Source organism: Strongylocentrotus purpuratus, unplaced genomic scaffold, assembly GCF_000002235.5.
Source record: "Strongylocentrotus purpuratus isolate Spur 01 unplaced genomic scaffold, Spur_5.0 spur5_scaffold_6, whole genome shotgun sequence".
In the NCBI taxonomy this organism is placed as follows: domain Eukaryota; kingdom Metazoa; phylum Echinodermata; class Echinoidea; order Camarodonta; family Strongylocentrotidae; genus Strongylocentrotus; species Strongylocentrotus purpuratus.
This window is the reverse complement of record NW_022145612.1, coordinates 21,932,348-21,958,111: the sequence shown is the minus strand read 5'-3', so window position 1 is coordinate 21,958,111 and position 25,764 is coordinate 21,932,348. Positions and strand designations below refer to the sequence as shown.

The window sequence follows — 25,764 nt, the reverse complement described above, 5'->3', positions numbered from 1 at the left end:
TACAACCATATATCCATCCATCCATCTACTCATTCATCTATCCATCCAACCATCTATTCATCCATCCATCAATCCATCCACTCATTCAGCTATCCATCCAACCATATATCCATCCATCCACTCATTCATCTATCCATCCAACCATCTATCCATTCAGCAATCCACCCATTCATCTATCCATCCAACCATCTATCTATCCATCCATCCACCCCCCCCCCCATCCATCCATCTATTCTTCCAACCATCCATCTATCCAACCATCAATACATCCATCTATCCATCCATCCTTCCAACACCCATCCATCCATCCAACCATCCATCCATTCAACCATCCATCCATCCAAACATATATCATTCAACCATCCATCCATCCATCTATCCATTCAACCATCCATCCATCCAACCATCTATCCATTCAACCATCCATCCATCCAACCATCTATCCATTCAACCTTCCATCTATCCAACCATCTATCCATTCAACCATCCATCCATCCAACCATCTATCCATCCATCCATCCATCCATCCATCCATTCATCTATGCATCTATCCATTCAGCAATCCACCCATTCATCTTTCCATCCAACCATCTATCTATCCATCCATCCACCCCCCATCCATCCATCTATCCTTCCAACCATCCATCTATTCAACCATCAATCCATCCATCTATCCATCCACCCTTCCAACACCCATCCATCTATCCAACCATCCATCCATCCAACCATCTATCCATTCAACCATCCATCCAACCATCTATCCATTCAACCATCCATCCATCCAACCATCTATCCATTCAACCATCCATCCATCCAACCATCTATCCATTCAACCATTCATCCATCCAACCATCTATCCATTCAACCATCCATCCATCCAACCATCCATTCATTCAACCATCCATCCATCCAACCATCTATCCATTCAACCATCCATCCATCCAACCATCCATTCATTCAACCATCCATCCATCCATTCAGCAATCCACCCATTGATCCATCTATCTATCCATCCATTCCTTTATTTGTGTATTATTTCACTCATTATTCTGAGATTGATCTATTTCCCAAAGTCACTCATAAGCCACATTAAATCAACTCCCCGTATTACAAATACCCAACAGATAAAACCGAAGCATACTTGTGTATTTTTCACTATTACATAATTTTATTTAATCCAGATTTATACATCCTCCCTGTGTATACAAAGCAAGTAAGCAAAAGGTTGACTTTCATATCGTCAGAGGCAATGGGTCAGGACAGCTTGGGGTCGATGATGATGGTCATTGGAAACATTCTTCCAATAATTATTTTAATAAATTGATTCAAAACTGGTCTCTTAGTAACACAGGGCAGCTTTGAGTAACATTTGCATACAAACCTCTACATCTCGACATAAGGTCAAAAAATCAGATATACCTTTATTGAATAGTAGTAAACTTTGCATCTATTTTGTATCGAAATATACTCATTCTTCAGGATCCCCCCTTGAAAAAACAGAAAAATTAAATTTAAATAGCTTAAACGTATCTCTACACGAGGCAATTTGAATTAGTTTGTGCAAAGCACAGGGAAAGTACAAACATAGAAATTACAATTAAATCTTCATTTGATGTTAAGTATACAATATAGCACATTATCTGTACAACAGCATAGTATAGATTAATTTCTACAAATTAGTACATCCTAGAGCCCTTAAAACCATAGAATTACTAGACATACTTGGTATGTTTGTTGGCTAAATATATCACGCTAACCATACTACTGGAAAAGTTTGGGTTTCTTTTTATAATAATAGATACACAAGAGCCCTCAGTCCTCTCGTTTTGTTACCGTTGTATGACATACGTCTAACCTTTCCTGAAATGGTTTCCATAAGACTGATTATTCTTAGGTATTAAAGCCATGGCATACTAAATGTATGTATGTTTTTAATGGACAATCCTTATAACAGTTTATAGCTTTTTGTCTTTTGGTATAATTTGAAAGTGAGTATAATCTTCTCTTTCAACATTGAAGTGGAATGTTAATTTATCAAACTCTTTTGCTCATAAATAACATTATCTCACATACTCTCTGCATAATAATGACAAGAAATTACAAAATCAAAGAACAGAGATAGATTCATTAAATCTTTCAAAGGTATAAGTGAATATTTTATGACATCCTAACTCTTCTAAAAGATCAGTTGAAGTGTTCTTTGTTTCTGCGGGTTAAACACATATTGCACCACTCTTCAGTCAGAAGGTACCCAATTCTGATTAGCAAGTACCAAGTTAGATACATGACTATGATTCCATGTCAAAATAAAATGAAAAAAATAAAAGGGAGACAAAAAAAAGAAGCTCATCTACTGACATTAAAGTTATAAGAAGTGTACTGAGCATATATACGGTGCATTCAATCTTGATTCATATATACCTATCTTCACTTGCCCATTGTGGCAACACTCTGTTCTTTACGATCTCTGATTTCAATCTTTTATTTTCTTTCTTAAAATCAATTTTATTTACATTCAGACAGCTTTGTCTTATTTTGTCAACAGATACCTGCATGTATCTCCATGGGAAATACAGCCAGTTTTATTGGCTAATGTCTTGAACCCGACTCTGTAAATGCTAGAGAACTGTGCTAGGAAGAAAAAAAAATCCACAACATAAATCATCTGACCATTTCTTCTTCTCCCGAACAATATGTGAGGAAAATAACAAAGAACAGAAAACACTTATAATATTCCTTCAAATAATTTTAAAATACTAGACCTCTGTTGATAGTTTTAGGTTGAATAAACTTCACGGTAGAGAGTTAAGGCAATACTTGAGTTATACAATAAGTTCTTTGTCTCAGTAGGTTAACATTGGGTAACATTTCTGCAAACTTTCGATCTTCAAATTGTATCACAGAAATGAAATTTGAAAGCCACCAGCATGGTTCAAAATTGACTCCTTGGAACGGGAAAGCATACTGTACTTTGATAAGGATTACCACCCCACCTAATATGCGGAATAATTTGATACAGTAAATCCTAACATACTGTCTGACAGGCCCACAAAAGGTAAGATCATATATATCAATACATGTATTTATTATTTGCCTCACATACATATTAAGTATATTTTATTGTTATTCATTCATTAATTTACATCACAATCGATTGCATAAATCTGTATATGTCTTCCATTCATTTTCCTTCCAAAAAACTGCTGGCAGGGTGATTTGGGTAGACTAAAGGAGGCAGAAAGGGAGTGATGATTATCTATACTCTAATATACAGTTTTATCTCCTTCCAAGGAATGACATGTTTCTCTCCTCACCAATGACATATTATGCACCATCATGGTGCAGACAGAGAATAGAGAAAGAGAGGAAATTAAAATCTGGCAAAATTCCTTTACAAATGTACTTACATGTACTTGATATAAATGTTTATTCTTTTTTTTGCAGTCATCCACTTTAACACATTATCAATTCATGTACATAATGTTATGAGTGCTTTGTACAACCTATCAGCAATATTAATTACAATATCACAACACAATCCTCATAATAATATAATTTGCCTATTTTTTTCTTCTTTTTTTTCTTCTTTTTTTGCTGTTTCATAACAATTTTTCCCCTCATTCGTTAAATTCCCAATGAATGAGGATTTCTCTCCAAAAAACATTTTATACGAGTATACATTTATTCTACAAGATAACATGTAATCATACAAAAGGACACATTAAATGGGGTAAAATAAACAAAACATTTTACATGCCTAAGTAAAAATGCATGTTAATGTTTCCCCAGCTGTAAATATGCTTCCCAACACACACATACATACTGACAACACAAATATCAATTCTAGATAAAGATTGAATTCTAGATGTAAATTCATGGATGCAAGTAAATCACGCCTATTTTCAAATAATCATTCAAAAGTAATTCTTTAATCTTCATTTCATGCTCCTTTAAACAGTTTATTTGTAACGTTCACCAGGATTATAAACAAAAATCACCATAAGGCAAAAATAAAGTAACTATAAGCAGAAAGCCAGGCTGACCCCTAAAAGGCTATTTACCCTATCCTTTGGAAAGAGATCATGGAAAGTAATGAAAAAAGGTGATATTGATAAGTAGATGATGATATAAAGGAAATGGGAGAGTAAACATGAGATATTGAAAAGATATAATTCAGGCCTGGCACATCAGGGTGATTAAATGGGAAGCTATTTACAGCTGGGACAAATCTCCATGAAATGCCTTATATTCTCCAAATTTAAATATCAAACATTTCACCACAAAAAAAAAAAACTCAAAACAGAGTGAGAAAAAAAAACAGAATAAAAAATAAATAGAAAAAAATTTACCAGGAATAAGGGAAAAAAAAGAAATAAAGATAAAATAAGGGTGAAAAAAAATCATATGATGTACACAGTCCTCAGCACGCGCAGCCTTCTGTCTTGCCCTTGTTGTCGTTATCGAGTTTGATCTGGCTGGGGAAATCTTGGTACGTTGAGTCGTCGGGTTCTTGTGCAAGGGCATTCTTGGCTATTGTTTGGAAGGCCTGCTCCACGTTGATGCTCTCCTTTGCACTCGTCTCAAAGTAAGGGATGGAGTTTTTACTGTCACACCAGCTTTGGGATCTCTTTGCAGAAACCTGATGATGATAAGAACAGTGTGAAGACAGTGCTCGATAATGATCGTTGGAATTAATATGGCTCACAGGTATGGATAAGGAAAGGGCATCTGTCGTGCGACACATGCTTCAGATAGCTCTGCAGTGAATTCCCTATATCAAATAAAGTCTTAACTTCAATCTGGAACAATCTACACCTAAAATAACCAATCTTTAACTGTAACTTAAGGCCCCACTTCACTACTTACAGCTACTTGCGCCCTCTATATAGCAAACAATGCCTAAATGGTGCCTGTTGGTCCCCCATGATCCTCATTTTCTTATGTTAATTGAGCGCTGATTTGATGAGATAACTACCTGTCAGTGACCTTGCAGGGAGGTCTAATCCCCCCTGGCCAAACTAGTGCAGACGGGCTTTAAAGTTACATAAAAACAACTACAATTTTCTCAAATAACTCATACTGGAAGAACATGGCTCCTGGGGGTTGACAGTAAATCAAAACATATGTCCACTTTTCAATTGTTTAAATATAAATCTTAAAGACAGATTACTGAAAGGAAGCATTCTATTCTAAGATTTGCACAAGTATTAAAACGAAAGGATGAGTACATGTAGATACGGTACTGTACAGTACATCTCAATGACACAGGAGTGTTAGTTACTGGAAAACTACAGGAAAAGTTCAATTTTAAAGATGCACATCTGTAAAAGTATAAAGCTCAATAAAGGCTCATTCACGTTTGATGTAGTAAACCGCAACATTGCTTTTCAATTTTTTTTCATAATGACATCATATGCTTTACATTTTTTGGTACCTTTTTTGTACATGTGTGTACAATTTTGTACCTTTTAGCGAATCATTGGTATGCATTGGACCTTTTTTGCATGTAGCTATTATGTTCATCCCCACTTGCCATTCATTCATATATAAAAAAAGGGGGAAAAAAAAGATGTTCCAGTAAACTGCTGCAGTTTCTTCTTTAATCAAGTGTGCAGGAACCGTACAAGCACTTTCTTTAATTTTGTCCATAGGTTTGAATGTTACAATACAATGACCCCATATACTCACAATTCTGTTATCCAAGTCGACCTTGTTGCCTAGTACGACAAAGGGGAAGTGCTCGGGGTCTCGTGGGCTGGCCTGGATCAGGAACTCATCTCGCCAGCTGTCCAGGGATTTGAAAGAATTGGGTGACGTGACGTCAAAGACCAGTACGCAGCAGTCTGCCCCCCTGTAGAAGGCCACGCCCAAGCTCTGAAACCTCTCTTGACCAGCAGTATCCCATATCTGGATTGGAACAGGGGTGGCAACGTAAAAAAAAAAACAAGAAGTGTAAACATAGAGATGTACGGTATGCTTGCACTAGAAATCTGCTTATTTATACCAAGAATGCATTTGTAAATCCATCTTCACTCCCAATAATATAAATGGTAACCACCCCCCCCCCCCCCCCAAATTGACAACACTGAAAAAGTTGTATACTAGTATGTGAAGTAAATTCATGGCATTCAAACTTGTATAAAAAATGAAATGTAATTTGTAATGTAATCACCTGCACGAAATTGCTCACTTGTAATTTTTAATCATCATATATGTAATATTAATAACCACAATAACAATAATACATTTTTTTTAAAAAGACTGCGTAGATTGTTAACAAATTACACTGAAATGACCAATTTAAAGGTACCACCAGACTTTTCAACTAATTGTATTTTTGATTTTATATTGTTAAACTTCTACTGTATTCTTTGGACATACCTGCATTGTGACAAATCTGTCATCAACCATGACTTCTTTTGTGAGGAAATCTGCGCCAATGGTTGCTTTGTACTGATTGCTGAACTTCTTGTTGACATACTGGTTCATCAGTGAAGTCTTGCCAACACTGGAAAGTTACAAAATAAAATTTCATGAATTTACATACATGTGTTACTGTATCAACATTGATATGTCTTTGCTAAATAATAAATATAAAAATTATGCAATGAACCTGTAGCCATATAGATAAAAAGAAAAAAACTATTACTCTGATACGTTTCAACTTAATTTTAGTTGATTAAATTAGAATTTTTAGAATTTTATTGACTCTTTGATCCCCTCTCGGGGTATGAGAGTACAAACAAACATAAAAGTATAAATAGCAATGCATGACTTATGAATACAATTCTTATACATTATACATAGATAATGACATTAAGATACAAACGATAACAGGTATATAGTGTATGAAAGTACAAACATGAACAATGAACTACCGTAGTAAACACAAAGTATATATACAGTGTACATGAACAATGTAAATAGTGACAATAATAAAATGTATAAGTATAATGCAGTCTATTTACAAGCTAAATAGTAAACAAAGTAGGCTGTTTCACTATCCTACCGCTACGAGTACGTGTAGGTTCAGCTCTAATTGTACTTCCTGAAATGCTTGAACTATCTTCTTTCTCTGTTTTTTGATAAAATTTCAACATAATAAGGCGACAAATCTTGATAAATTCTTCAACTGAGAAGGGCTTTTAATATAAAAAAAAAGTTCTGGCTAAAAGCTCTTTTAGATTTACTGTAATCAAAAAGTTACATTTTCTTGCGCAAGTTTTATGCATATTTTGCTACTGTTTTTTTTATCAGACTTCTTTGCCAAAAGTTTTGCAGAGATCTTTTAGCTTTTTAGCGTTAATTTAAGAGCTAATTGCTCATCATTCCTGTGTATGGTTTTTCATGGAGTGATGTAGATTTCAGATCAATCTATTTCTTGTTGATCGTTCAGAATTAAATCTCCCCTCTATCAGAGGCCACAACTGGAATCTTGATTCTCAATAGACAGTGGGAGACCTTTAATTTAAAACTGAAATACCTGAATATACATGTTTGCAATTTTCCATCTATTGTACATGTACATGTACATACAGGTACATTTTCAACTAATAAAATGCCATCGTCTTTCTTCAGAAAAACTTGAATACATTGAGAATTTGTACTCACCCACTGTCACCAAGGATGATAACCTTGAGAAGGACCTTCTTTCTTGAAGTCATGTTGTGTCTTGTGTTGTACTAGAGTTGTAAAATCTAGAAGGGAAGGTTATAATTTACAAACAAAAGAAAAGAAGAAAATAAGTTCCTTTCACTTATGGATGTACATGTACTTAGAAGTTGCATCCTAAACTGGTAACTAAAAAAAAAAAAAAAAATATTTATCAAGCAAAAAGCCAAATTTAATCAAGAAATTGAACGAAACCAAATCTATGATAAGCTACTTCACAGTTTCCTCACACATATCACACCAAAGTCAGTTCAATGACACATGAGGTCATGTGTGCCATGGTGTGAGGACATTTACTTTATTTTCAAGCAATAGAGTACCAAAGTGTGACATCATACTAGCCAAGTTGTCAAGACTGCTGGTTCCAAACAGTTCTGTGCTAAAGAATGGCCTTAGTGATCACACCAGCCCTTCTCCAGCCTGTTGCTTGAATGATTTTGCAGTGAACCTCATGTACAGGCTCTGTTGTTTGGAACCAGTAACCTGGACGACGAGCAAATATGACTTTAGCACTTCGGTACTCTATACTGTAGCAAAAACATACTCAGACAATTTTTTAACTGTCGCTGACTCATGCAAAACAACAAAGAAAAAAATCCACATAATTTCTAGAAACAAAGTTAGAATTTCAAGTACCGGCATGTAAAATAAACATCTGCCTCTTTTTGATAAATATACATATAAATGAAATATAATTTCTTTAACCAAACAAGAACGATAAGTATATTTCTGATTATCACAATGGATTTCATCACACTATGATCCCAGTCGCAGAGTGTTATTCTGAAACACATATACACAATCTACTTTGACCTTCTCTCAGGAAATCATGCATTCCATGGTGACTGCGTCCATTTCATTTCCTCCATACACACATTAAAGATAAACTTGAGTTCTGGTAATGCGATTGCATTGTAAAGGAAAAGGTGTGGAATGGATCAGAAAAGTTGATCATATAGCATGTAAGTAATGGTGTGTAATGCAAGGTTCTGGAGTCATCAAAATCATCATAAATTTGGCAGAGTCTTGGTAAAGTAACAATCACTTAATACACAGAAAGATGTATATGAGACAACACACATGGTGTCAGGGCTAGTACTACCCTGATTTCCTTATCTTTCTATGCTCATTACTCAGCCAGTATACATTTTCTTCCAAAATTGTTTGGCACATGACATTTATTTGTAATCTTGAACATTCAGTGTAAGTTTCGTTAGATTCTGTGAGAATTAATTTTCTTTTTTAACCAGAACTCAAGTTTATCTTTAAGATTAGGATCAACACACCTTATTATGTACTACCGGTAGTTATGTTGAACCTTGCCTGAGAAACCTACATACTTTCATGTATAAATCTCGGTCATGGGTTATTTGTGTTTATTCTTTATTTTAATGTTGAATGCAGGCCTCTCGCCAAGAAATTAAAAAGGCGTGGCGAAATTTAATTTTTTAATTTTTTATCCCTGTATTTTATTCCGGGTCATTGTCATATTTACCCTTGCACTAAATAATCTAAATTATCAATGTTATAGTAGTCTATGTTGGAATTTGTGAAATTTGTTATCCAATGTTACAAAGAAAACAAAATGAGAATGATTCTAGTTGTTTGGATTTTTATCGGGCTAGACCAAGTCATGTTTTTAAAGCTGTAATTATTTTCCCTTATATTACAAAACAATATTAAATTTTCTTATTTTCACAAAAATTGCAGTACTAAAAATTTCTGCAAGTCTTTTACTTTATATTCAAGTAAAATAAATTCTCTGTCTCAAAATGACATTCATACACCTGTCGACCCCGAGACGCCAGAGCAATTAATACAAAATCTTAAGAGCTGTCAACGTGTTTGTACGTCCGCGTCATCAACGTGGCCAGTTTATATTTGTAATTTGCTGGAAATTGTTCTTTAAGAATGAGAATTAACGAGTTTGAGTAGGATTTCACTATACAGTGTAGCATACTTACATGTAAGTTAAAAATGATTGTTGAATATCTGAAAGAGATACTCTTTGGTTAAACCAGTTATAATAAGGGGCCAGTTTTTGCACAGAAATAACAAACAAATAAGGAATTATAGTGATTACCATGCCTGGTGATTACCATAATCATCATCAATATCATCATCATACTGGCACATATTATAATTTGACACTTTTAAATGGGCAACAGCCTACATGTACATGAATAACTGGTTGATAGAAATCTTCTTTCTCATCCACTACTCGAGCTTTTCCCTGCAAATATATCTTTCGCACAATGAAAGTTTCAAGTTGAGGTCACAGACTAGGCCGCTGCGCTAAGCTACATGTACATGCACACAATACCATACCTGCCAACCCTTACGAATAATTCAGAATATTCTGTTTTTCTGGATTTCTAGGACATGAAAATCAGATTTTTCTATGTACGCGAGGGCGTTGGTTGAATGTTTCTTACCACAAGGATGAAAGGATAAATAATATGCATCTAGGTAATATTAACATTTAATAGCGGTAACGTTGTGCCTGTATTGCAGATGTGTTCCTCCAAAAGGCATGTTGTGCATGAACAGCAGTCAGTTCTTTTCTTCTTTTTTTAATTTCAAATTATTTCCTCTTGTCCTATGAATAATTTTTCTGCATGTTTTCCCTCATTTTCTTTATAAAAACTGATTAATGTATTTGAGAAAAGAAACTTTCATGATTTTGGACCATTTGTGTAATTTTCAAGAGTCTGGCAGTAGGTTATACAGTGACTCTTTTATAAATTGTTAATACATGTAGCACAGTGTTGAGACTTGAGAAGGTTAGATAGTAAAGTGCTGTGCTGTAATTTTACGTCAGTGAGTTGACCTCATTTTATAATATATACTAAAATGGACTTTGCACACAAAGCATCAAACATGGTACATGTATTGCTCTAAAGAAAACAAAAGAGAAAAGAACAAAAACTGTTTGTTTACTTTAGGTCATTTGCATTGCGCAGCAATTTGTGAGTCACATTTTTTTCCTGATTTCACAGCAAATGTAAATGAACAAACTTGACAAGTATGTTGGAGCTTTGACATGATTGACAAGATCTATAAATTTAAAAAACAAACACCTACAGTATGTGTTATTGTAGATCTAATACAGGACATGTATGATCAGGTTTCTGACATGCTATCATTATAGTGGTACGAGTCAGTATGTACATGTAGGTACATGTAGGGCAATTCCACGGTAACGGAAGGACACTCAGACAAGATTTTTGAACTTCAGGTTCATACTAAAAGAACTGTTTTATTAGTATAAGATGTGAAACAGTACAGATATAATACCTATATAAGTGCCTTTAATTCTCCCCCAAAAAATTGTCATTATAGTTAAGTAGTTTAAGAATGTGCATATTAATTATCTCGGTAACGGAAGGACATAAAAATGGACATGGTTTTTCCAGTTAATTAGTGTTTATCCAAACTTTGTGAAGTTGATGAAGCTTTCCACTTGACTGAAACACATTTTGTTCCCCATAGTTTAATACATACTAATAAAACATTTCTTTTAGTATGAACCTGAAGTTCAAAAATCTTGTCTGAGTGTCCTTCCGTTACCGTGGAATTGCCCTGTACATAATGTACATTCTCTATGAAGTGAGATCTACTACTGCGCCCAGTCAAAAATGATGCCATAGAGCAATTTTACAAACCATAAAAGAAGCAATTTTCGAAATTCAAGTTTGATTGTAATCCATTAACAGGTTCTTAGAATATTGTGATTACAACCTATTTTTCATATATATTGCTCTGCAAGATAAATACATGTCCTGAGTTTGATAGTAATCCATCTTTAGGTTCTAATAATAATGCATTCACAAGCTATTTAAAGGCATGTACATGTACATAATGAGCCCCCTGACCTTTCACCTCATGACCCTAAAATCTAATCAGTTCATTGGCGCTGCAAGATACATATACATGTCTTAAGTTTGATGGTAGTCAATATTTTGGTTTTAATGATAATGTGATTACAAGCTCTTTTTGCATAATGAGCCCCACAACTTTCGACCTTTCGATCTCAAGACCTTAAAATCTAATCAGTTCATTGGCTCTGCAAGATACATCCATGTCTCAAGTTTGATGGTAATCTGTCCATCAGTTCTAATGATAGTGTGATCATGAGCTGTTTTTGCATACATAATGAGCCCTGTGACCTGTGAACTTGTGATCCAAAAATAAAATCAGTTCATTGGCTCTGCAAGATACATACATGACCTAAGTTTGGCTGGAATCCATCAATCAGTTCTTGAGATAAAGCGATCATGAGAAAGAGACGGACGGACTGACAACCCGAAAACATAATTGCCTCCAGCAAATTTGTAGCGGAGGTATAAAAAGAGGCTCTCCTGCATTTTTGAAAATGCCTGATGGTAGTACAGAAACACCACAAACAAGACATTTTATACCATTGCCTCAATAAAGTCAGAGGCCCCCCCCCCCCCCCCACTCCTCCCCCTGTTATTGTAAATACAAATTACAAAACGAAACGTCTAATTAAAAAAGCAGAGGTCAAAGTATGTTTTTGGTGGATGACTTGCTTTTTCTCTTCTGGCAAGAGTTTACTCCTCAGTTTCGTTTTGTTATTCCCATGATATCCTGGCTTTGTATGTACATGTACAGTAGATAGTAAACTTATGTCATCATCTTCCTTGATGTTTTCACTTTGATTGCCTCAAATGTGTTGACAACATTTGCATAGAAATTCTGCTTTTGCCATCTTTCCCCAAGGCCCCTACCAGATTGGATCATTGGATGCATATGATCTGCATTGTGAGTGAGTAAATGTCTGCCAGTTTGTTTCTGCTTAGGATGGTTTGTCAAGCTTTGAGTGAGGTCTTGTGTGATAGAATATACCAAAAAGTCCAGTACTTGAAGTATTCATGGGGTAGATCGAGCATCTATACCATCTGGAGTTGCTTTTCTGGGTCCAACGGAACACTTAGACATACATAAAAGAATCCAGTGTTCATAGTTTTTGGATGACGACATATCTGTTTTTAATAGAAGCTGAATAGTAGCTGCGGACAAACCCAAGTATAGTGGTAGACATCCCTGGGTCTGGTTAGTGACAGCTGTTTCATACATGCACAATACTCTAACGATACAGCAGACCTTCTACACTGCAGTCCTGTGCTTTGAAAGTGGTCCCCTAGTGTACCGGTATGCTTTAGCTCCAGTGAGTGCATAAAATGTTTTCAGCCCTTTTCAGATCATGTCCTCTGTTGAGTTTTCTTTAAGTCAGACTTTGGTATGCTAAAGGTTATGGTGAATAGAGAAAGTGTGCACTATATCATCTCCGGTTGAATGCTAGATACCACCTTTACCTTCCTATGAATTAACGATGAAGCATTTTTAATGCTTCTTCATCTGCAATGCTTTTGCTTAGGTGCCAAATGTATATTTTTCCAGGAGATGAGCTAGAAAGAACCACAATGTCTGCTACACATGACATGCAGCATACCAGACTACCCAGCAAGCAAGGTGCATCCTACAGTAGTTTCTTATTATGAAGGAGTCAATAATCATCGATAACAATGGGGGAAAGCTCCAAGATACCTAACATTTTGGGACACAGGGAAGGGTTCACCGTCTTTATCATCGTACAGGACCTGGCTAGATAGACTTTTGTAAAGTGAGTTGATCATGTTGAGTTGTAGAGGCCTAGAGGGTGTATGTTTACAGCTTCCAGTTTTTGGAAGAGGCCACACTTTACCCAAAGCCTTCTCCACAGCAAGACAGGTAACATTAAGCAGGTTACCGGTACTTATTCCGTGTTAGCTTCAAGACAGCAGGAAGTGTTTGTTTCAAAAGAATATAAGAATTCATATAATTGAGGTACCTTCAATCTTCATGAGTGAATTTAAATTTGTAAGTAAGATAGTGCTAGGAGTTAAGGATAAAAGCCTGGACCGAACCCGACCAGGATACTTTCCCATACTCAGAACTAGACTGGAACCTGAAAAAAAGGGGAATATATGATAAGTTTTGACCTACATGAGTTTGAGTTTATTAAACAACGATATCTTCATAAACGCGGACAAATTGCGTCCTATTTCCAATCCCCGCGTTGGCGTCTTGGCGATGCAAAAACCAGATTCCATGATGATGCTCCATGAAGAATTTTTCACTTATGCAGCACAGAGACTTTCATGTTATGAACGATAAATTTGGAAGACGGTTAACTCGTAAAACTAAAAGTAGACGTAGAATTTCGCATTGCCAGCGTGGTGGTAACCCTACACTCGAAAGGCAAGAGACATCCACGAAAATGCGGCCAATCCCTATTTATAAGAACGTGATATGTCTGCGTTTACGAAGAAATTCTCGTTCATGCAGACCATCCTTATTTTCGGACCAGCGCCCCTACTGCACACTCACCGTCACACAGAAAAATGACGGATCTGCAAATTTTTCTTGAGATGGCCGGTGTTCAACTGTAATCCTGTATTCAATCACAATTTAGTAGAAATTGTATCAGTAACAGGTCGACCTATGGAGTATGGCCTAATCCGGCTATATCTCTGCACACATTGCCATAATATTCACTCACGATCACGGAAACCCACTGGCCACTGCACTCCCGGCCCGGTTGCATTTTCACGTCACATTCACATGCATTTCCACTGCACTGCACTGTTTCTCTGGCGCTGCCCTGCATTGCAGCGCAGTTGCACTATTCAGCAAAATACAATAGATAAATCTGAACCTCACTTTTGCGAGTAAATTAAAATGTCATGAATAATAATGGTCTTTAATTATCACATTAAAAGTATTTCATATTTACCTAAATTACTGTAAAATCAGTCTACAAGTGTTGGTGGCGCTTTGTCGCAATGCTATTCGCAGTTTTTGGTCGGAATATCTGTGACGACTTTCTCACAGTTGTATCAATATGTCCGCGAATGGAGGTCATAAGATCTGTGACGTCATGGGTATAGTGGGCTGCTCCGCCAGATCGATAGTCTTTACACAGGATCTAAAACAGCATAATCATTAAACCTCCTAATAAATATATCATTTTGTGAAAAATTATCAAAAATTTGAATGGATAATATCTCAATCTTATTTTTTCTTAAACAATAACGTCAATTATTTTCTTATCATGGTGATAAAATAGATATATATCAGTACGTATTTTTAGCAAAAGCCTGCTAGTAAGACTATTAAAAAGTTCGTGGGACTTGAGTTTTTGGCAAAGTTTTGAGTCAAAATCATGCCTTTGGAGAAAGGGCAATGGGTTTTTCCTTGTAAACCTGGCGTAATCTGGAAAATTGCATCTCAAGCAACAATATGTACAACATATCTACTATCAAAATTTTGGCTTTGTGAGTTGATCTGTAACCCAAAATATAATTTTAAGTTATTGTAGTCCAGAGCTACAGTCCCATATATTCAGATATTTGTGCACTGATATCTGCTAGTATTTGTTTTTTGAATTGCACGTGTGATGTGGGTGGCTTTCGCAAAAGGAAAGCGAGTAGACCCTATGGACATTTATTGGGTGGTGGGGTGGTGTATGTTGTGTACAATCCTGCAATGCGTGCTGTAATGTCTAATCGTAAATGGTATTCGGGGGGGGGGGGGGGCAAGGGGGAGGAATGGAGGATTGTTACAAGGGCAGGCCAAGGAAGGCTGGCCAGTGCCAGCCATCGTCCCTTTTCAGTGGGGGGTTCAAGACTGGTCAACGTAATATTTAAGGGAACAAAGCGACCATAAAAAGCAACTAAATAGTAATATTCGAATTAATATACCCAGCCAGCATTATTGTTGACAGGTTTTATATCCTGACAGTTGATTTAAATATTTGATTAGAAGAAGTTTATGAACAATAATTTTATATTTCATGAAATCTTCTACGACTTTTGTTGGATATATATAAAGAGCAAATAGTTATGACGGTAAGTGCTATTTAATGCATAAGTTTTGTTATCTTAAGGCAAAGGGGAAGACTATGTATGTAAGTGTCTGGAAACCAACTCCCCATGATACTAAATGGAGGAAGATCACACTGTATTGTACTAGATCTAATGCACTCTTACAAATGCCATTTATTTATTTCTGTGAGGGAGACGGGCAGGAGTGCAGCGGCCAAGCAAGAAAATGTCCATGCTCTGTAGCATGTTATGTTCAGATATATACAAATCTTCGGAACTATGAACATTATGAATTATGAACCTTTAGAATGTATGTACCATTCTATTATTTCATCTTGTAGTTAAGGCCATGTAAAAAAATTAACATGTTTAGCGTCCCCGCCCGCTTCCTTTTTGGAGGCTGCCTCCTATTTTTAAATTTTTGTTTTGTTTTGAAATTTAATTACTTTTGTTTTTTTTTTAAAGAAAAAAACATGAAAAACCCTGCTAGATGGATCTATTTCTGATTTTAAAAAAAAAAAAAAAATGTTGGCGGCCATCTTGAAAAAAAGCCGGACTGTGAGGGAAAATGTACCGAGCGCCATCTTGAGCGGCCATTTTGAAAGAAAAAAAAAAGGGCCTCCTTCCTATTTTTCGAAAAACAGGATGCTAAACATGTTTTTTTTTTTTATTTGGCCTAACCAGTTAAGTAGCTGTGATCAAAACATATAAAATGTTTCTACTTACGTTTGTATTTTGTCCCTTTCCTTGATTTAGGTTGGGTTAATCAAGTCCAGCTTCATCACAAGGAAATTCTCCAAGAGCAAGTCGAGCAATTGCATTTGAAGAAGCGGCCTTTAATTACTGTATCAAACCATACTTCATCTGCGGATGATGGCGTTCTTTGTGGTAAGATTTTTTAGTTTAAAATTAAGTCTATATAATGGGGTGACTAAAGTTAGTGGAGATTTTTGAAAATACTGGTATTAGGGAATGTGATATTCGAATAATTCAATAAATAATAACTCATATTCTATACATATCAATTTATTTTAATTATTATCAAATGGATGGCAAAGTTTTTTACTACAAATTGATGCAACTATGCCAAATATGAAGTATTGGATAGGCTATGATATTATTTGGTAAATAATTTTAATGATCAATGGTTGCATAGCTGATTGTTAGTAGAAAGGCATTGTAATTTTGAAAAACAGGAAACTGACTAAGTGAATGACATATCCTACTGTGACAAAGTTCAAAGTAAAAATATTTGGTATCTTTGGAAAGAAAAGTAAGGATGGATTGATAAATATGACACATGGTGAAAATACTTTGCCAGAGAGAAATGTTGAAACAGTTTGATAGATGCTGAAATAAAGCATTATTTTCCAAAATCCAAATAAGAGATTCCATTCATTAAAAGAATAGAAACTATAATTTCAAATGACATATGTGTATTTTGATTGTTATCTTTCAAACAGGTCTCCTCAAGTTTAAAACTTTTTGCAGCTTGAAAAGGACAAGATGGTAAACTGGATAAGTTATAGAAGTATATAAATAACATACTACATTTATGTGTGAATCAAAGAAACCATTTAAAACTTGGTGAATGATAAAGAGTAGAATGTTTTTTATGCATTTGGAATTTTACTAAACCTTTCAGATAACAAGATGCAAATCTTGTAGGCAGGAAGATATTAAGTAAAAGAATAACAAACACAAAGAAAATCTTTAAATGTGAAATCTGTTTGCTTGAAAATTATGCATGTTTTTCTACATATAGATTATAGTCTGTTGAACTGTGTGTATAGGAGAGGACTTTAAAAACACTAGGTAATACTTTAATAATGATAATTTAGCAATATGTCTGCACTTTTAAGACTCTGTGCAAAATGTGATGTTCTATTTTCCATTAGTACATGTATCTATCTCGATTCCTAATGTCCTTACCGATATTTCTTTTGTTTTTATTTCGAAGGACCCCTGGGGCAAGTGAAGTGGCCTTTGTTGCAAAAAGATACAACTATTACTTCTCATTAGGCCGAGTTGTTCCAGTCTTAAGAGGTAATATGGACAGAAAGAAAAAGAAACATAGTTTTGGTATAATTAACTCTGAGTGACATACATGTACATGATTTGTAGTTGTAATAGATTTTACACAGCATGGATGAGTATTTCAATTTTTATTGTTATAACTGTACAAGGTAATTGAATACACCTTCTACATGTATAAAATGAAAATATAAAACAAGACCAAGGTGGAAATATAGGCATTTATTAATAGTAATAATAATAATAATCTTTTATAGTCCACTCCAAATTTTATTAAACCGAAATGAAAATTCTTTTAATAGTCACCTTATGCAAATAAAAGATTTCTAGTTTTAAATAGTTTAAAAGATTAATGTTTCTTTTTGTTGGGTATTGGACTTCTTTAATTAAAAAAGCATAGAGTTCAGCTGCTTTCTTTTCCATTTTTTGATCAATATTTTCTTCAAATCTGTCAGGTTTTTTTCCCCTCCGCACATGGTTCTTTGAATTTTTAAAGAAATTGAAAAGGACAAATTATAAGTTTGATAATCTGTATTTATTTCAATGATTTCCTGACATAACTTATTTTCTCTCTCTATACCAGGTGATGGTGTGTATCAACGAGGTATGGACTTCTGTTTAGATAAACTAAACCACTGTGGATGGACTAATATATATCCAGAAGGTAAAAATATGGTTTTATTTGAATCCACTGTGGGAAGGAATCAGACAGAAAACTCAGGCATTCTTGTTTATGATAGTTGGCCTCTGCATTTATCTTGATTAGTTTTACTTACCTCCATACTTTCAAGCTTTCAATTATGCATTTTTATTTGTGTGTATTTAAGTTGTCACTCTTTATGTAAATCAATTATATTATTGTTATTTGAATGTTTTATATTTTATTTATCAATAAATCAATTAAAATCATATTGTGAAGGTGCTGTATAAGCTGTATAGTTATGAAAAAGTGTGTGATGAAATGATGATTTTAAAGCAAATTAGTTTCAAAGGTTGGCTTTTTGCATTGCTTTTGGTTCCAAGTGTACTGACTGCATAACAAGTGAAATAGTTTAAGTGAGCAAAGGCTTAGAGAATGGATGAAATGCACATTCTTAACAAAATAACCTGATAGGGACAAATCAATAAGGACAAATCCCTTTGCCGTGTCATTAATTCAAACGTTTTGACAAAATAAATTTATTTTATGGTTGGAACTGAAGAAATGATAGTAGGCTTCATGTAATTAATGACAATAAGGAATGAATTACTGTCATGTGTTCACACCTATATGTATATTTCACTGGCTCTGAGAAAATATTCAACTTTTCATGCTGACTCATGACATATTCTCAGTGATTGCAACATATGCCCTTGTATCGCACCCTATGAAATTTATTGTTGAAAAGATGCACTATACAATATTATACTCTAGTCTATGCAGCCAGGATGACTCAGGGATTCGCAAGCCCTCAAAATTAATCTCAATATTTATTTGTAGAAGTAAGATGAGTTTATGAAAGTACAGTGTGTATGTGCAAGATTTAAGATCAAAAGACTCTTTTGTTTTCTCTCTATGAGTGAAAATTGAAGCTCTCGTTTGCACATGACAAATGGGAGTGAATAAAACAGTGCCAGTTGCATTATTCAAATTTGAAAAGAAAATTTACTGTAAATTTGCTGATATAGTATAATAGTGTTTTGCCACCATATTTCTAAAAAAAAAATTCAATTATGAATTTTTAAAATATTTTGGCCCTATTCAAGTTTTGAGATTGTCATGGTGCAATTCCTGCAACACCCTTTAAGACCTAGTTCAAAAACTTATTTTACAATTACTTTCCTACAGCTATTTCAAGTACTCTACTAAATCTAGCTTTCAATGAGCTTCTTTTGTGCATACAAACTCTTTGAAATCTAATTCACAATGTTACCACATTTGTAATGAGCTTTGTACTTTGCCCCTTATCAGGAGTAAAGTTTTTACTTTCACTTTCATTACAAGACTGTTTAGTGTTCTAGAGATTTTAAGACATTTTTCAAAATCTGCTTTTAATTTTTTAGGCGGTGTAAACATGAACGGCGAATTTATCAGATTTAAATGGGGTAAGTAAGAAACTGTACATATTTAACTTCAAAGCAGATATGTGTAATATCATTCTCATTATGTTAAGGGCAGATTGAGCTTCTAAGATAGATTAGATAGGAGAAATATAGAATCAAGAATAAATACTAGCAGCAGCTCTTAATGAGTGTATGATCAAATAACCTTTTTTTTCTCTCATGACATTGTGCTTGTGCCAAGTTCTTCTTTTTTTTTTTTACCATAAACCACATTTTCCATAAAGATTAAAGATAGACTGTGATTAAGATTCATCCTAAAAACTGATTGGAAAAATTAGATCAATTGTGTCCATTGTTTGATTGACAAAAAAAGTAAGGCGGTCATCAAATGGCTATATATATATATCTTAAACATCTGTCTGAAATAGTTTTTTTAAATTTTTTTTTTTATCAAGCATTTGAAAACAATTGTCATAAATTGTAATTTAGCTCAGGCTATAAATGTATATGTAGTGCTTGGGTTTTAGTAACATGACTTATATCTTATCTAACTTACAATACAAAACTTCCAGTTTGCCTTAAAAAAATCAATATCAGAAAATACAAAAATAACAAAATATAATAAAATGCTATTAGCATTTTATTATATTTTGTTCATTAAATGAATTTTAGATTTCAGGCAGCAAGATAAAATATATATCATGATGTTGCTAGCTCATCCTGCCTCCACTTATTTGTTCAATATTCTACAAATATTTTTTTTCCAACTGCTTCTCTATTGTTGAAATTGCAAAAGCTAAAAATTATCTATGTTTACACTTTAGGGGAGTGTTCCACAAAGATCCTAAGTTGAACTTATCTCTAAGTTGGACTGAACATTTATGGAAAGCTGTGGCATGTATGAAAATATTTTGTAAAGGTTATTTTAAAAGGTATAAAATGTTGATTCAAATCATTAATATTTTCTATTATAAAGGAGATTTCATGTTCTTGATGTGGAATTCATAATAGGTCTAAAATTCTTGAATTTTCGCTTCTGAATATATTTTATTTTAAGGCTACAAATGGCTCTCCATAATGTATAATTCTATCGTAGAGTTAAGTTTGACTTAGGATCTTTGTGAAACACCCCCCAGGGGTGGTATCTAGGCTCAAATTTTGTGTAATCACTGTGACTTTTCTTCTGTCTCTACCCCTATCTTTCATCAGGTGTTGGTCGTTTGATCAGTGAATGCACAATGGTACCCTTGGTCGTGCCTGTATGGCATATAGGAATGGATGATATCCTACCAAATTACCCTCCTTACATTCCACGTACCAACAAGAAAGTGACGGTCATCGTCGGTCAACCAATGGACCTCAAAGAATCTGTGGAAAAGATGAAGGCAGAACTATTGTCCCCTGTAAGTACTTAGAGGCTAATCATATCTTGCATAGTTCCTGATATCCTTGCGGTTGAGATACTTTAATAGGCAATAGGCATAACACTGAACTGCCAACAGTGCCAATGTGTGGTTTTGTTTTGGAAATTGGGTAGCTACATATTTTATGAAGTAAAAATTAAAGGGGAGAGGTGAGAGTAAATATTCAACCTCACTTTGTGAAGGTAAATGGTAGGTATTCATATAATGTATATCCACAAATACTGTTTGCTAAAATGTTAGTGTACATGTAGGTTGCTGTTCCAGCTATTTGTCACATAACTAATATCCTGAAAGATCTGTCCAGTGCGAATAACAGCTTTATATTTCTATCCACTTCTTTTCCTTTTCTTTTTTGTAACAGTTGGAGATGAGAAAGAAGATAACAGATGCAATTCAAGAAGAGATGATACTTCTAAAAGCCAAAGCAGAAGCCTTACATGCCCTTCATGTACAGCAGAGGTAACACTAGAATCACATCACTCTTGGAGGGTATAATCTAGACTATGGATCATCTTGATGACACTATCTTGTGATATTCAATAATGCATTTCTCAATTGATCTTTGAAGCCTTTGCTCACACCAAGGGAGGGAAACCGCTCTAAAAATTATGCTGCATTTAAAATATATTTTATTGTGTACATAAATTGCAAGTGGGATGAGAAGCTAGCTGTGCGTAAGAGGCCTTTTAATCATTTTTACTTATCTCCCTCCCAGTTATGAAATGCAGAAATATGAAGCACTCTTCCCTTATATTTCATTTAATTTTGCCCTATTACCATTTTCGTGAATAAGGCTGTAGTGTTAAAGGCATCGTTTAACAATGTTAAATCTAAGATGCATGACCCTTCTTGTTATCAGTGTCTGTGATATGGTGTAATATTGAAGCTCTACAAAAAATTGCACTTCAAAATGATCGTGAAGCAAATTGTTCGTGTTTTTCAAGAGAAAATCTTTCCATCCATATGTAATTTGTTCTAATTATGAGATGTTGGTGAATTTTCTTTGTGTAGCTCCTTTAAAGAAAATTGAATTTTTTAGAGACGGACGTTTTAATAAGTGGTATATAGTTCTATATGAATGTATTTCAAAATTCAAAATAAATTTGTTTGAAAGACTAGGAGGGATAATACCTTTATGAAATAAAAACACAAATATACGGTAACAATATTATAGTCATTCAATACAAATACATTATGACACTGGCAAATCAGGTTTCAGCCAAAACAGGAAGGAGTCAGGAAATGATTGAGCCAGTAGTATTGGAATCTGATCTTTTTTTTTTACTCCTGGTTTCATTTTCCTCCAAATATAGAATGTGATTTAATAGTACAAAAACTTTATTTTGAAATGTTATACTCCACATGCAAGCTCTACTTTAATTGAAATTACTGGTCATCTTATGTTTCCTAATAAGGGCGAAGTTCCATTTTATGGTGCTATGGATATGAAAGAGAATATTCTATTTTTATTAAGAACTACATTCTGTTGAAAATAATTGCATATATCTATATACTAGTTTTCTTTATAGATACAACTGTTCTCAGGGAGCTATTTTCTGAGGGAATGAATGTGTATATTGATAAATTCTCATGCACTTTAGCTTCGATTGGTTGCTATAGATAAACAAAACATTGTTTTATAGCTTAAAGAGAAGGTTGAGTTCTGGGAAGAGGTGAAAAATAATTTGTGAGCGTTATCATTTTATTATGCAAGTGTGGAAGAAGACCAGATAAAAATGTTCCCCGAAAAGCATGGCTCTCCAAATGCCTTAATATTCCAAATATGACATGTAACATCATAACAATCGGGAAAGATTTTTTATGCCACATGTTTGTGTAGTCCCATATACATCTTTCTGTGTACAGTGCTTGTAACTTTACCAAGACTGGGCCAAATATCTTATCATTTTGATGATTCCAGAACCTTGTAGTACACATCAATACTTATATGCTAGATGATCAACCTTTTCTGAACGATTCCACAACATTTCTTTCACAATGCAATCGCATGACTAGAACTCAACTTTATCTTTAAAGATATTGATTATGAGTTATTTTCTAGATGGCTCTTCTTTGAGTGTGATAATATTATTTTTGTACTTTAAAAAAAAAAGCCTTTTCGTGCTGTAGCATATAAAAGAACAATGTATTTATTAAAACCCCCTTTGTTGGGTAAAGTCTTTCAAACTTATTTCTCTGTAGGATGTTTGCTTGAGACGTTGTATCTAATTTGACAGCCTTAGTTTCCTATGAGTAACGGTAAGTACCAAAATTATGAGATATTTAATGTGGCCTTGCTCATTGTTTGAGTAAAGACACTTTTTTTCACAAATGAAACTTTAGAAGGCTTTATAGAAAATGTAACAATACAAAGTAGATTCAGCCAGGTGGTATGAATTATCGTTCACCCATATTTGCTAATCACTCTAATTGGAGAAAAAAAAGTATGTCACTGTTTAAGAACAACCTTGTGGTAGTGTATTATCTAAATTGTAAAAAAACTGATCATTTATATTGTGACTGACCAACTCTTGACTTGGATTCTGATGAAACTTTGTCCTTCCTCATATTGGTATTACAATAACCTTACAAGTGCATTATTCAAATCAAAGGAATCATGTATTGCAATATTTATTCAGTTATCATTAAAGTTTTTAATTTTCGTGCAAGATATTTTGATGTAAACATTACTAGGATTTTGTTTTACATTATACGATCTTCAGATGCCAAACTTTACTCTTTATGTTTTTGTGTGCCATGTATTTGTACATCTTCCATTATGATTTTAAACTTTTTTCTTTGTCTAAGTTCATCTCCCTCACTCCTGTAGTCTGTAAATAGTTTAGAGTAATTTTGAATGGACCTTGATTTATGTTGATTATCTAATTTGCCAAACTGAAGTCAAGAAAAATTGAATGAGAGCTCCACACTTTGCCAAAATTCAATTTTCTGTATTTCCAGTTAAGATAAGCCTAATATGATTGCAAATCAGGAAGAAGTTGTTTTGAATACATATTTTTGCTAAATCTTTTGCTATCAAATTGAGTTTAAATGATGTGTGCTAATATGAAAGTATAATAACTTGATCTTTTATTTATAAGGTATGATAGTTTCAATTTTTATTTAGCAAAGTATCAAAATAAGTCACAGTCTTCCTTGTTTATGATCATGTATTTTGTGGAATTTTATTCTTGGAATGTTTTCTAATGTATTTTATTGTAACACTCGGTTAATTGAAGTTGAATATGTAATAAATTTTACAACAATTAATCATTGGAAAGTAAACGTTTCACTGCTGTATCCTTTTAGCAAAACATTGTCAATAAATTCCAATGAGATATTGATTGCAGCACATCATATTCATTTTTTATTGAGTAAATCATATAATTAGAAGTGATAGTATACAAGGCTTTCTCCGGGAATAGTAATCAAATGAAGCTTAAAATATCAAACCTTATTTATTGACAATACTGATGATGGTTTTAATATTTTATTTTTTACCATCGTTGTAACACTTTTGTGTAAACTTGAGTTCTGGTAATGAAATATTGTTTCTTTGGAATATTTTTTACTTACATGACTAGAATATTCTACCGCTTAAGGTAATACAGGAGAGAGAGAGAGAGAGAGAGAGAGAGAGAGAGTAATAATGCAGTGAGTGGAGATATATGTGTATTTTAATGTGATATATATGAAAAGATGAAGTTTTAAGGATTTGATCAAGTTTTTTTAACCACTGAATGTACATCTACAATTATATGTTGGGCTGCATATGGAATACTGGATTGTAAACTGTCTCCTTTAGCCCCCCAAAAAACTATGTTGTGATCATGAACACTGATTGCAGTTGACCCCCCCAAAAAAAAAAAAAAAATAAATAAAATAAAAGAAGAAGAAAAAATAGAAATCAAACGTGGTTTATTTTCTAATTCGATGCCAGTGATTTACAAATTTTGCTGAAATTACATGATTTTCCATTCCCCCTCATATTTGCCAAATTATGCTAGAGGCGGAACACCCTGTGTGGGGGATGGGGGGGGGGGGGGGCACTGTGCCCCTCAATTTTTCAGGTACCCCTCAAAAGCCCCCTTTTGCATAGAACAAGTGTCCCTTTTCTTTTCTAATAACTGTCCTCATCCTCTCTTGGTGAGTACGTCTTTTCAGGTGCGAGAAATTCCCTTTTTAGCTCTGATATTTTTGTCCTTTTTTTACTTTGACTCGTGCCTTTTCCATTTTAATAAGTGTACTTTTTCCTTCGTAATAAGAACCCCCTTCTCTGTCTCTTAAATGCCACTTTTCACCTCTGATAAGGGCCCCTTTTATTTTGACGCGTGCCCCTTTTCCTTTAAATAAGAACCATATTTCCTTCGGATAAGTGCCCCATTTCCTTTTTTATATGAGCCTCTACCCCTTTTCAAAATGCCCCTATCAAAATCTGATCTGTGCCTTTTTCATCTCTGTTGAGTGTCCTTCTTCAGGTGCAAGAAGTGCAATTTTCACCTCTGATAATTGCCATATTTACTTTGACACGAGCACCTTTCCTTTTCTAATAATTTTCCTTTTTGCCTTTTGATAAGTGCCTACTTTTCCTTTCTCTATAACATGCACCCCTAATTCAAGGCGACTTAGATCCCCTTCTTCTTTAATTTTCCCTAGAGCTCAGTCGCTACGCTCGCTCGCATTTATAGATGTTATAATTATGT

General features: G+C 34.2%; 2 protein-coding genes across 2 annotated transcripts; one reads left to right on the top strand and one right to left on the bottom strand.

Moving 5' to 3' along the window:
- Window positions 1-4,338: 4,338 nt before the first annotated feature.
- Window positions 4,339-14,586, bottom strand: rab7 (rab7 GTPase homolog SUrab7). Its single transcript, NM_001123511.1, is given in 5 exon segments — window positions 4,339-4,639; window positions 5,689-5,907; window positions 6,382-6,508; window positions 7,612-7,697; window positions 14,471-14,586. Coding segments are annotated over 4 exon segments (618 nt in total). The 5' UTR covers window positions 7,665-7,697; window positions 14,471-14,586; the 3' UTR covers window positions 4,339-4,420.
- Window positions 14,587-14,836: 250 nt separating this feature from the next.
- Window positions 14,837-21,952, top strand: LOC591740 (tafazzin). Its single transcript, XM_791292.5, has 8 exons — window positions 14,837-15,011; window positions 16,317-16,448; window positions 17,024-17,069; window positions 17,521-17,606; window positions 18,178-18,258; window positions 19,638-19,679; window positions 20,847-21,040; window positions 21,423-21,952. The coding sequence occupies exons 1-8, from the start codon at window positions 14,900-14,902 to the stop codon at window positions 21,522-21,524; spliced, it is 795 nt and encodes a 264-aa protein (XP_796385.3). The 5' UTR covers window positions 14,837-14,899; the 3' UTR covers window positions 21,525-21,952.
- Window positions 21,953-25,764: the final 3,812 nt, after the last annotated feature.

Coding starts and splice junctions, on each gene's coding strand:
- LOC591740 (XM_791292.5), top strand. CDS start 14,900: ATGCCTTTGGAGAAAGGGCAATGGGTTTTTCCTTGTAAACCTGGCGTA. Junction 17,070..17,520: donor AGCTTGAAAAGGACAAGATG/GTAAACTGGATA, acceptor TTTATTTCGAAG/GACCCCTGGGGCAAGTGAAG. Junction 19,680..20,846: donor ATTTATCAGATTTAAATGGG/GTAAGTAAGAAA, acceptor ATCTTTCATCAG/GTGTTGGTCGTTTGATCAGT.